The sequence below is a fragment of the Oculina patagonica genome, chromosome 2 (assembly GCF_052425735.1).
Source record: "Oculina patagonica isolate OP01 chromosome 2, crgOcupat, whole genome shotgun sequence".
In the NCBI taxonomy this organism is placed as follows: Eukaryota; Metazoa; Cnidaria; class Anthozoa; order Scleractinia; family Oculinidae; genus Oculina; species Oculina patagonica.
Window position 1 is genome coordinate 33,621,209 of NC_135759.1, and position 12,178 is coordinate 33,633,386.

A 12,178-nucleotide genomic window follows, 5' to 3' on the forward strand; every position below is an offset into this window, starting at 1 on the left:
AAACTTGACTGTCTTGGCTAATTTTGCGCCATACGGAACAGAAAGGGATTTTTGCTGACAACAGTGCCTTTACGCCTTAACGTTCTCTTAATTCATGTGTTTTAAAACACTCTTGAACTGGTTTCTAAGTCACTGAATAGCGAGGTCATTGACATCTACAATCCAATGAAAGATGACCTTCAATTGACTTAAAACTAATAAAGTGTCGTGAAAAATTCAATTCCAATCGCATAAATTGAAAAACCAATCTGTGCGAGCAAGCGTTTGACCATATTTAGCTTGTGAAAGAATCGAAAAGAGAATTCCTTTCCATCGTTGAATAGTCTTCTTTTCGCGAGTTTCTTCGTACATCTTCGTGGTCCAACGAAACGTCTCCGATTGAATCCGAAGTGAGCCAGTTCTCGCGTCTTGCGTGATAGGCCCACGTGATTTGAAAAATGTCACAGGCCCACTCGTGAAATAAAAAAAACTCTTTTCAAGACGGAACGGCACTGTCCGGATAAAATTTAAAAACAACAAAATGCCTGTTGTATTTAAACAATTTGATGGTATTGGTTGGAGTAATTTCTGTTGTAACAAATTGAAGAAACGGTCAGATTTTTCGGTCATTCCCAACTGGACAAAATCTTGCGCGCGCGTTACGGTCGTAGCTGTCGTAGCTGACGCGAGTAGCCCTAAACTGCCGTCTCGAAACTTCATCATCAACAATGTAGTCTTTACCATCCATGGCTTTACGGACGGCAAAATTACGCTCTGAAATGTAGGTGTTCGTCCATCATCGTTTGTTTCGTTGGGTGGTTATGGTTTTGAGCTGCCCTGCGGCTATAGTGGCACTATTTATTTTGGAATTAAATTCCACACTTCATCAAGGTACGTTTGTAGCTCCTTGCGTAATACACGTACGTGTTTATATGTTGTAAAAAGATCTATTTATCCTAACATGACAATACTAAATCCTCCGATTTCTGTTTACCTTAATTAAATTCTGTTTAAATCATTTAATTAGCGCCAAATCACTACTTGTTCTAGGCGCTTTTATACATTAAGTAATTTAAGCTTAATAAATAAGATTTTTTGTAAAACTATCAAATTATAATATTTAAATTTTTATAAATTTTTTTTTTTTTTTTTTTGGAAATTTTTTTTTTTTTTTTTTGGGACTTACTTAAAGAAACTATAATTGATACTGTACTATTCAGTCAATTTGGCGGCCATTTGTGGTAGGCTCCATTTTGCAAGTTTTGGGCGGTTGTGTATTATTGATACTTTCGGCTACAAAACGACTCGATCTATTTCACCGATTGGTTTAGGTCTTCTGGCCGATATAAGTACTGCTCCGCTGGAAAATCACGAGCTTTTAGTTTCTGGAACGTATTCGGAAGGTAAGTGAACATTTTCTGGTCGTATACTTAAAAGTTAACAAATGAATCTTGAACGTTTTGTCACAAAAATTGTGACCTCTAAATAAACTTACAAAAAAACCACTAGCTCTCATATAAATAAATCCTGGAGATATAGGCACGTTTATATTTTGTAAATTTCTTATCGAAATGCGTTCAGCATCAGATTGGTCTGTTTTGGGGTTCTTTGATCATCATCCTTTATAAATTGTATTTTATCAGGGCTTCCTGGGGTTGCGAACAGTGTTTTGAGTTAGCATATGGAAATTTAGTCAAATTGACCACAGTCTTCATTCTCATCTTTAATTTGAAATTTAATGACATCATATTAAAGAAGAAAGTATTTTTAGGTACTGTGTGGTTTAAAATAAAAGAACACTGCCTAAAGTTGCATTTCTACACTGCCAAACTGTGTTTGACTTGTAGTGGATACTTGCAGTCACTCTAGGGTTGGTTACTATTGGTCACTTTAAAATTGGCCTAAATTAATTATCCATTTAAACACAGCCATGGATTAAAATTCTATATATGATTAGCTTGTAATCAAGAACCTATTGTCCAAACAAGATCTGGTCTTCCTGCTGTGTTGTATTGTCAACAAAAACAATTTCAAATTTGCTAAAGATGTTTCCCCATGTCTCCGTCTCCTAAGAAAATAATCCATTGAATCTACCCTTAAAAGTGCTAGACTTCTGTTTCTTGTAATTGTTCTAGATATGACTCTCTGTCACAAAAAGAATTGCTTAATTAATAAGAACAGGAAATCTTGGGATAATTTGATGGTTACGGTTTGGGATATGCAAGGTTGGGATGAATACCTAACTATATGGTTTGTGTGGAGAGTTTACTGATAAAGGACTTCTTTTTACTTGTTTCCAGGGTCTACCATCAACTCAAGCTTCAACAACGTGCACATATTACATATACAAGATGATCCAGCCTACAATCCATATTTCGCTCTTAACAATCAATCAGGAATGTTGTATAGCAAAACAACAATAAATGTAACACAGGTAACACTGGTAAAAAAAGAGAGATAAACAACAAGAACAATAAGAAAAAAGGGTAATCTTTTGGTTATATTTAAAGAAATAGAGAAGGAGTGCCAGGGAGGTAGCTAAAAATTGAAACTGATGCAAGTTTCTTTGCTTTAGACAGCTACTAGTCAAGGAAATTCTTCAAAACCTACCCAATTTCCCTATTTTCCATTTTTTTCCATTTTCCAGCCTTCACTGTTGGTAAAATTCATTTAACAGACAGGCATTTTACTTGGCTCCCAGCTTAAATCACATCCCTGAGTGAAATGGGGGAGTGACTTTGGGTGAATCCAAGATGCACAGCAAACTTGGGTTTAATTGTCTGTACCACTGTTGTCTATTTACCATTTTAGACTAAAAGCTGAGGTTTCCTACAATTGAATACTCAGTGTGCTGAGAAATACAGCTTGTGATAACAGGCACACACTAGTATTGATTGTCGGCAAAATCACTGATTATATTCAATTGCAGAAAAACACAACAAGTAGTGTAATTGTCTTAGTAAGAACCTCCTTGTTGTATGTATTAGGCCAAAATTGTGTTTTATAAGGATTAACATTTTTTAAGGCGGCTTAGAATACTTTACCTTCCCCTCTTTGACATTCTATCACAACTATCCCAGTAATGCTGATGACATTTTTTTTTTTTTTTTTTTCATTTAAAGTAGTGTCATCAGCATTACTGGGCTAGTTGTGATTGTCAAACTTTTTTAAATAATTGAGGTGCAAATAATCAGATTTTGCAGTCAAAGTCGAATGTACCCAATTTTTGACCTTGTAAGGCTAATAACATTACAATTACTTGGTCAAAGTTACCGGTACCAGGCCATAACTAGCAAAAGGCAAGACAAGGCTCTTGCCTTGTCTAGATTTTAACCCAAAATTAAAAAAAAAAAACTTTTAGGTTGGAAAATAATTCACAATTAAACTTGATTGATTTTGATTAAGAGATACCTCATGAAAAATGCTAAAATAGTGTCTCAGAGCTTCTAGATTTCAAAATTTTCTTTCAGACCCTGCTAAAGGCTCGTGCCTTCGACACTAACAACTTAAAATTGCCTTCTCTATGTCAATAGTCAGGCTACGGCCCAGCTCATTTTGATAGATATTTATTAAATGTACTAAAAACTATTTTTAATAATTATAAAAAGAATCTATTTTAAGCAGTTCGGAGCCACTTTTTTTTTTGTTTTTACGAATTCAAAGTAGCTCAGCAAGAACCTCTGAGGCATATATTATTTTTCAAACTTGGAAGAATGTTTTGTTAAAGGTCAAAAACAGGGTATGTTTCACCTCTTTTAGTGTTGCCATGGTAATGCGCATAGCATTAAATCATTGTAAGCAACAGTGGCACTGAGTTATATCAATGAGTTATGGCTAGTTTAAGAACAATAAGACTTCAAGTTCTAATTTTATAGGAGCTATAGTCAACTTGACTCCACCTTGTTGACCTTTTGCTCAAACAAAACAAATGTTTGTAGTCCATCAATATTGAGTTGTTAAAGCGAATTATTTAACCTAATGAGGTGTCATCTCTATCATATTTGCTTGTGTAAAACACCCATCATCCAATGAAATATCAGGACCTCACATGTACACTGCAACTGTAAATAAGTAAACCACAAATGGTAAAGAAACCAATCAAATGCCCATGCTTACCATTGGGTTTCCACTGAGTTAGTATCCTGTCATATTAAATAGATTTAGCGAAGCCTAAAAGGGAGCTCCCGGGTTTTTTTTTTTTCCTTTTTTTAAATTTTTTTTTTTTGGCCGTAGGAATAAAATATTTTTTTTGCCCCAAAAAAAAATAAAAAATTTTTTTTGGTCGTGTAATTTTTATAAAACGTTTTTTTTGTTTTTCTCCCCCCGTTTTTTTTTTTTGGGGGGGGGTTTTTTGTTTTTATTGGTTGCCCAGAAAAAAATATTTGTTTTTTTTTTTTTTTCCCCCCCCGCCCCCCCCCCCCCCCCCCCCTTTTTTAAAATTTTTTTTTTTTTTTTTTTTTTTTTTTTTTTTTGGGCGCCCCCCCCCCCCCCCCGGCGCCCGCTATTAATGTTGTTAATATTATTTTTTGTTGCCAGTTTATATTCCAGTTCTGCTTACTGTCTTATCTCTTTCACACAGGGAAATATGTCAGACATTGGTACATTTCTGATGGCAGTCAACAAACACAACCAGTCAGAAGTGGAAGCTTTGGTAAAAACAAATACTATTTTATCTTTTTATTTTGTATTTAAATTTCTAATTAACTACTATACTTAAAAAAAACTGGTCACTGGGTGGCTTGGCCAAGTGGTTTAGGGCAGGGGACTTAATATTTGTGGGTCCTTCAGCTTGGCTCAAATCTTCTATCCTGCCACTGACTGGATTTATTCCCAGGAGTCCCACACTTTCACACTTTGTAAGTAGCCAACTGGATGGTCTCCCACCGCTGGCCGATTATTAATTATGTCCGTAACAACTTACGTTTAAGTTTGAAGTTTTTGTTTGTTTATTAACAAGTCAATGTCCCCCATTTGCACAGCAGTGCTAAATCCACCGACGTGATTGATTGATTGATTGAATTGATTGATTGATAGACTGATTCATTCATTTAGTCATTCGTTCCCTTCGTCCGTTCATTCTTTCATAACCCACCAAGCACATGAAATTTTTATATTTATGAATCATGATTTTTGTAGTTATTGCTGATTTAGCTCTACAAACAACTAAGTTAGATAAACCTTTCCTCCCTTCTTCCTTCCTCTCCTTTAGTTTATTTATTTGTTCCTTGCCATAGTTTTAAGTTTTTGTTATTACTTTTCATGCCATTGTCAAGACAAGCACCATAACTTACAAAATACTCCAGACATTTAATGAACTTTCATTTCCTTCTCAATAGTACTGTGTGACGTATTGTATTGGTAGCCTCACTGAGCCATCAATACACGAAGCGTGCTATGATTCAGTCAGCTCAGAAGCATTTCGCAGCAGTGTGAATGAATCATTGTTGTCTCAGCATGTTTATGAAAGAAATATTGATCAACACGTAGCAGTTGGTTACAATGTGTTGCAGCTAGCACTGACACCTGGCAATAAGGTACGTTATAATACATTGGACCTCAGGCTTAATAACTAGTCCTTTATTTTGTATTGACACTGGTGTCACGCAAGACATTGAACTCAGATACAGATTTAAAGTAACCTCTTACATTTTCTTTTACAAGTTATTGTACATGAAATATAGCAATGCAAGTTGATGCCCGAAACAAGTCGCAAAATTTTCGTTTGACCGCTTTTTTTGCGACTAAGCTCATTCCTTTTTAAATCACCACTTGCTCTTTTGCTTGACACACAACAGATTTCCCGTCATCTCATTCCTTTTAGAAGTTTGGAAAGTCGTTGTAGTTTCGCTTCGGCATAATTAATATGTCAAAGTTTTTTTCCTGACGATTTGCAATATTTTTTCTCTAAGTCAAACATTTCCTTTGCTATCGTGGAGAGTAGCTCAAGAAGACTGTTTTTTGTGGACCATCTTGGTGTGCTCAGAACTGGACGACTACTTCTTGAAATGGACGTTACAACTCACCTGTTAACGGTTGGTTGCTTTGACTTTTCTATAAAGAACATTCTAGACGTGTCACACAATTTTAGGCAATTTCGGCACTGCCCAACTGTTCATAAAGTAAAAAGGGGCATGAAGGGCAAAATTCAAGAAGATTAAAACGGATTGCTTTCGGGTTAACTTGAAATACGTCGGCCCGACCTATTTCAAGAATATCTTAATTTGTGTGAAAGTGTCATTTACAATGCTCGAAAATCATCCTTCCTTGTTAAGTGGCCGAGAAAGACTTTTGCCCTGCCTATTTAAAAGTATAAACGGAAATAAATATAATTACCTAAAATACGGTGACCTTGCCCAATTAACCGTGTTAATCTGTTTATTTCTTTACATTACAATTGTGTTTGTTATAATGGCTATATTTCTCCATTTTATTCTCTATCCATAGTGCCTATATATTGCTTGCCATCCATCACTGATTGTAAAGTTTCTTTTTGTCTGTTAGATTGCTGCTTTCACCAATGTTTCAGATGTGCGTCAGTTGGAACTTGCATGGGTGAGAGTGAAAGTCAACGAAGAAAATACCTTTCCTCCAACATTTGAAAAGCCTGACGGATATACGTTCAGTGTGAGGGAAGGCGTAGCAGGCCTCAGAGTTGGTTTTGTCAAGGTACCTGATAATTGTTAAAAAGCAAGTACCTTCAGCAGTAAGTCAGTGCATATAATTTTGTTTATAGTAACTTTACAACCCGAGAATAATGCAGTGATCAGTTTGAAACACCTCCATTCTTGATCTTCAAAAGATTCAGAAATCAATAATTAGGGGGATACTGCCAAGGGGTTTCTCTGTATTGTACACAATTATTTGCTAACTTAAAGACATAACTTACTTTGCCCATGAGGACTCTAAAGGCCGGAACTTACAGAAATTGGACCCTGGTCAAATGATGACAGAATTCGAAGAGTTAAAACCATTCTATTACAAAGAGAATCTTAATAGCACGACTTCCAGTTACTAAAAGTACCTTAATTACTATGATTTTCAGACTGTTGTTCCTCGGTAAAACTTTTATTTTTTTTGCCTTTTGCTACAGTTATCGCTTGTGTCGAAAGCTTAAAGCTTCAGCGCAAAGTTAAGTTACCGACTTTTTCAAATGAGTTCGTAGAGTTCAAGAACGGCACGGTCCGAGTTTCAGTTGCAAAGGAAACTTTATAGAAAACGTATCGGTTACTGTTGAAATGCGTTTTATTACTTGTATATAGTAAAGTTGCGACATTTTCAAATAATTCCACTGTTGAGTTTATAAGAGTTTAGTTCCAGTGTATGACTAGATCAAAAGGGTTTCGTAAAATCTATAAATTTTAGTCAGAGAATTCACAGTTTGCATTTGTTACAGTTACACTACAATGAAACAAGGTATTTTTTGTTGCCGTTAAAACGTTTCCGTACGTCTCTGAGTTGATAAAACAACAATCCGTGACTTTTTTCTTGGACCCCGTTTTACAATTTGGCTTGCCCCTTTGGTGTGTTGTGTTTAGTAGGGAGGAAAAAAGAGAAATAAAATTTGATTTGTGACGCAGAGCAGTAAATGTTGTCGCAAATAGAATATCAATAACATATAAATAGTACCTGGACAGAACAATTAAGGATTGCTATTTTTATCTATTATATAAAAAACAAAAGACACTTAGCTCTTCTTTATTCTCAGTTTTCAAAATTGTTAAAAAAAATTATATGAATTCCCCAAATGAGAATTTTTTTCGAACAAGAAGTTTATCCGTTTCAGTTTTACAGCGAAAATCACCAAACTGTTGAATGGGCCTAAATTTTCGTATTACTTGGCACCCACTTTGTTCTACTTCCCCACCCACGTTTGTCGATAAATTCCGAGAATTCAACGAAATCGAATATTCACCTGATGAAGTCATTCTCGAAACATCTTAGATTTGTCAAAATGGACAATAGCCATCTGCAGAAAGTTGTGTAAAACTTAAAAAAAAATTTGTTTTTTTTTTTTTTTTGTCTCTCCCCCCCTCTTTTTTTTTTTTTTTTTTTTTTTTTGGGGGGGATAGAAAAAACAAAATTACTCCTGTCGAGTCAGTAACGGTGGATGGCGCCTCACGGTAATAAAAATCAAGGTTACTGAGGAGCCCATTGTTTTTTTTTTTCTCTCACCAGGCTGTTGATCGTGACGTGGGATCGAGTGGAACAGTGGCTTACTCTTTTGAAAAACCGCAAGATATGAGTTTGTAAGTCTGGCCCTATTTTGTAGTTGTTTTGCATGAATTTTGCTGACTTCGTTTTTTCTAAAGGGAATTAGAAAACGGCTGCTTCTTGTTTTCATAGGCTGATGAAACAATCGTGAAACCTTGAAAATGAAAAAAATTAAAAGTAGTCAAAGCAATGTCAAAAAACTTTCGCTTCTCCCAATTTAATTTCTGTATTTACCAGGAACGTCACTTTCTATTTCTTAAAGAGTTCTTCCTATTCCCACAAACCTTAAATTTGTGATCATAAAAGCACCTTTTTTTTCTGAAAATCGATTTGGGGTTCCGTTTAAAGTGTCACCAGTGTTGAATGAACTATATGGTATGTTTACCTCTCAGGTTCCAAATAAATTCAAACTCTGGTGAAATCAAGACTGCTAAGGCCCTTGATCGCGAGACCGCTGAAAGTCACGTGTTTTCAGTGGTTGCAACTGACCTAGGTGATCCCAAGTTTCTTAGCAGCCAAGTAGAAGTGCGTATTGTAGTTGATGACATCAATGACAATCGACCAGTGTTTGCAAAGAAAGAATATGCCTTGTCTCTTAGCCTTAATAAGCAACCTGGACATATAATAACTTTAAAGGTAAGATGATTTAAAGTAAAAATATGATCATTATATTTAGACATGTCGATGTTAACCAGTTTTATAGCTTACCGGCTGTGGCTAGGAAAATGCCATCTTAAAAATTATAAATAAACATTCTGTTTGCTTAAATATTGTTTTACCGATAGAAAATAATAAATTTCGGCGTTATTATTTGTTTGAAATGTCTGAAATGGATCTCCCGAGAACTGTACTCATTATGGAGGAGGAAACAAGATTTGTAAGCGACAAGTTGCTTTAGGGACGCGAAAAAATAAATAAATTGCAGTACCATATTTTATGTATGCTTTTGGTATGGGATCAACGAAATCGGTTAATCCTTAACTTAAAAAACTGTGTCAATAGATTACTTAATTAAAAACCTCAGGAGTAACTTTAAGATAATTAATACTACCAAAATCAGATCATATCAGACTTTTGACGAAAAGTGCTAATCATCAAAGCACGATTCTTATTTCTCCCGCTTTTACTTTTTTCAGGCGGAGGATAAAGACATTGACAATAATGCCAAACTGGCGTATACAATCATACAGGGAAATGACGAGGGGATGTTCTGGATCAACTCATCGAGCGGAGAACTTTTCCTTGTGGCTCGTTTAACTGTTACAGCTAACGACCCAATTGAGCTCGTAGTGGAAGTTGTAGACACATTTTCCACGAACACTTCTTTCCGAGACACTACAGTTGTGAGGATGACGTTTTATGGTAGGCAAGACTTTCACAGGATAGAAAAGAACCATGAAGAACCATGAATAGTAACAAGAGTTTTGTTTTAACATTTGCCTGATAAGTTTAACCGAAAATTTGTACATGTACTGTAGAGTTCCGATAGCCTAAAGCCCCAATAACTTAAATTGTTCGTCAACTCGATCAAAAGACCTCTTGGATTTAGGGACAGGAAGTAGTGACGAATTAAGCACATTCCGCTGAAAGTTCGAGCAATTAGTGCAAAAAATAACTACCAAAAAATTAATCTACTCATATCACGGAAACAGCTCACTTTAATTCATTTTTTCAAGTTAACCCCGCTTTTACAGAGGGTTTCACAAAACTTTTGACGGACGGGTTCCGAAGTTTGTTCGGAACTTCCGAAGTTGGCAACCAACTTGGCAATTTGATCACGTAGTTACCAATCTTGTTACGTACTTCGCCAAGAAGTTGGGAACACGGCGAACTGCCACGAATCCAAAGTATGCCGAAAGAAATTGGATGTCGCTGTTTAGGGACACACACCACAAACCTACGATTCACACATAGAAGCCAACCATTTCACCCAAGGCCAACAATGTGCCACAAACAAATCGACTACACGAAGACCGCGGGAGCGAAGCCCCAATATGTCGATATTAAGGATGAATCGCCGTACCGACGAGAAGAAGAAGGAAGAAGGACAGGGGAATTGTCGCAGAGGAACCCGGTCAGGAACTACGCAACATTTCGGTACAGACGTTATTTCCACCAGTCTGATGTATGCATGCAGCACTCTACGAGTGTACATCAAGTGGCGGAGCCGCCCGCCAATGCACACGGTAGTTCGTCGCCACCGACGAACCGAACCCCCAACCCGAAAGAGCCGCCGAGAAGAAATGCGCGCATGAGACCGCACAGCCAACATCCCAACTGACAACTGAGCCTTGTTCCCTCAGACGGGGCGGGGTGAGGCGACCCGGGGACCCGCGAGGCGCAGAAGGGGGGAAGAGGAAGAGGGAGGGAGTGACGTCACCACACGTGACGAACAGACAAGCAGGGAGCCCCCCCCCCCGGGAGAAGGCAAGCCGGAGCAAGTGGGAAGGAGCCGGAAAGTAGGTGACAGCAGGAAGTCCGTGCGTGTTTCTTCACTGACTCATTACATAATTTACTTTCTCAATCGTAGATGTGACGTCTCCAGCTGCTAGGGATAGCTATGTTGCTCTCATAACAGGTTCTAGTGTTGGAGGTGTTCTCTTCATTGCCATCGTAGTTGCCGTTATTATATGGTTATGGTAAGTCTGTTTCATTGAGTTAACGCTGACCTTTTATTCAAGTAATATAGAACGTTTTGATCAGCTTCATTCGATGCCGGCTGGTACGCGACATTTCTGAATAGAATCACGTTAGCTATCTTCCAGCGGGCCTTAAAGGGACTATGTCACGGGGATTTCGCAGATTTTTGGTCTGTTCTGAAATTAGTGGTAGGCAACGTAACCCTAAATAAACATTATCTTTGAACGTCTGAACGAATATATAACCTTAATTAGCAGATAGAAATCAAGCTACGGCTATGAATGTCGATATCTCGAAAACGCACGGAAACAACTTGAAAACGTTTGCCTAATTTCTTCAAATTGCAATCCGTTTCCATCCGAGCCATCCGCAGCCAGCATTTTTTTTAATAAGAATGGACTACTATTTTTAGGTTTCCTTCGACACAAATATAATCGTTGGCGACAATCCAAATTCGGACATAGCCACACTGAAGAAGCCACAAAGTCAGACTTGAAGTCACTTTGTAAACTTTTCATAAAAATCGTACTGCCCCTTATATTGTATCGTACAATGTAAAGGACACCAAATAGTGACATATAAATAGTACTTGAACTAAGAACCAGTTTGAGTCTCGATCAAAAGTAATGAGATACTAGTTCTTGACAGTTCTCGGAATAAAAAGTTGCTCACGGCCATTACTTGAAAGACCTCCAGCCGAAATAAAAAAGAACAATGTTTAGGACGTGTTATTTGGCAGAGCCAAGTACCTTACGAAATCCTCTTTGAAACAAGGATCGCTGAAGGGAATTTGCGCTACAACTGAAGAAATGTGTGTGAAATATATTGTTTTTGACTTTTCAGTATTTAATTGGTTTTCTGTTTTGTTCTTTTGACAGGAAAAGACGAAAACGTAAACGGGAGAGGGGAGGACAATATGAAGCACTGGCTGTAATAAGCACAGACCAAACTCCCTTTGATTATGAACAAGAGATTTGCACTATAGTGGACACAGCAATGAATTCGTCGTTTGAAATTTACCCTCCATTGGGGGTGTCACCTATCAAAAGGTCAAGTCTTAGCTGTCTTAAAGTTTGTCAAGTTACCCTGGGTGGAAGTGAAATTAAATCGGGAACTTCATTAGGATCTCTAAGAGAGCGATCTCGGAGCTTTTCGTCAGTAAGCGAGCTCTCATCTTTGTCAACGATGGGGTTCCAATCTCAGGTTTCCCTGGGTGGCGGTGAAATGGGATCCGAGACTTCATTAGGATCCTCAAGAGAGCGATCCTGGAGCTTTTCTTCAGTAAGCGAGCTCTCAGCTTTATCAACGACTGGGGTTCCAATCTCAGGTTTCCCTGGGTGGCAGTGAA

General features: G+C 37.4%; 2 protein-coding genes across 2 annotated transcripts in view; both read left to right on the forward strand.

Annotated features, from left to right (window-relative positions):
* The first annotated feature begins 271 nt into the window (after window positions 1–271).
* On the forward strand, window positions 272–12,177 carry LOC144644274 (protocadherin Fat 1-like). The gene is made up of 12 exons (XM_078503725.1): window positions 272–870; window positions 1,311–1,382; window positions 2,280–2,413; window positions 4,559–4,630; window positions 5,316–5,513; window positions 5,889–6,011; window positions 6,481–6,645; window positions 8,155–8,225; window positions 8,583–8,826; window positions 9,327–9,552; window positions 10,721–10,829; window positions 11,709–12,177. The coding sequence occupies exons 1-12, from the start codon at window positions 801–803 to the stop codon at window positions 12,175–12,177; spliced, it is 1,953 nt and encodes a 650-aa protein (XP_078359851.1). The 5' UTR covers window positions 272–800.
* LOC144644270 (uncharacterized) overlaps window positions 2,708–12,178 on the forward strand; it is a 77,442-nt gene continuing 67,971 nt past the window's right edge. The window contains exon 1 of the mRNA XM_078503722.1: window positions 2,708–2,711. The gene's annotated coding sequence lies outside the window, so the exon portion shown is untranslated. The remainder of the gene's footprint in view (window positions 2,712–12,178) is intronic.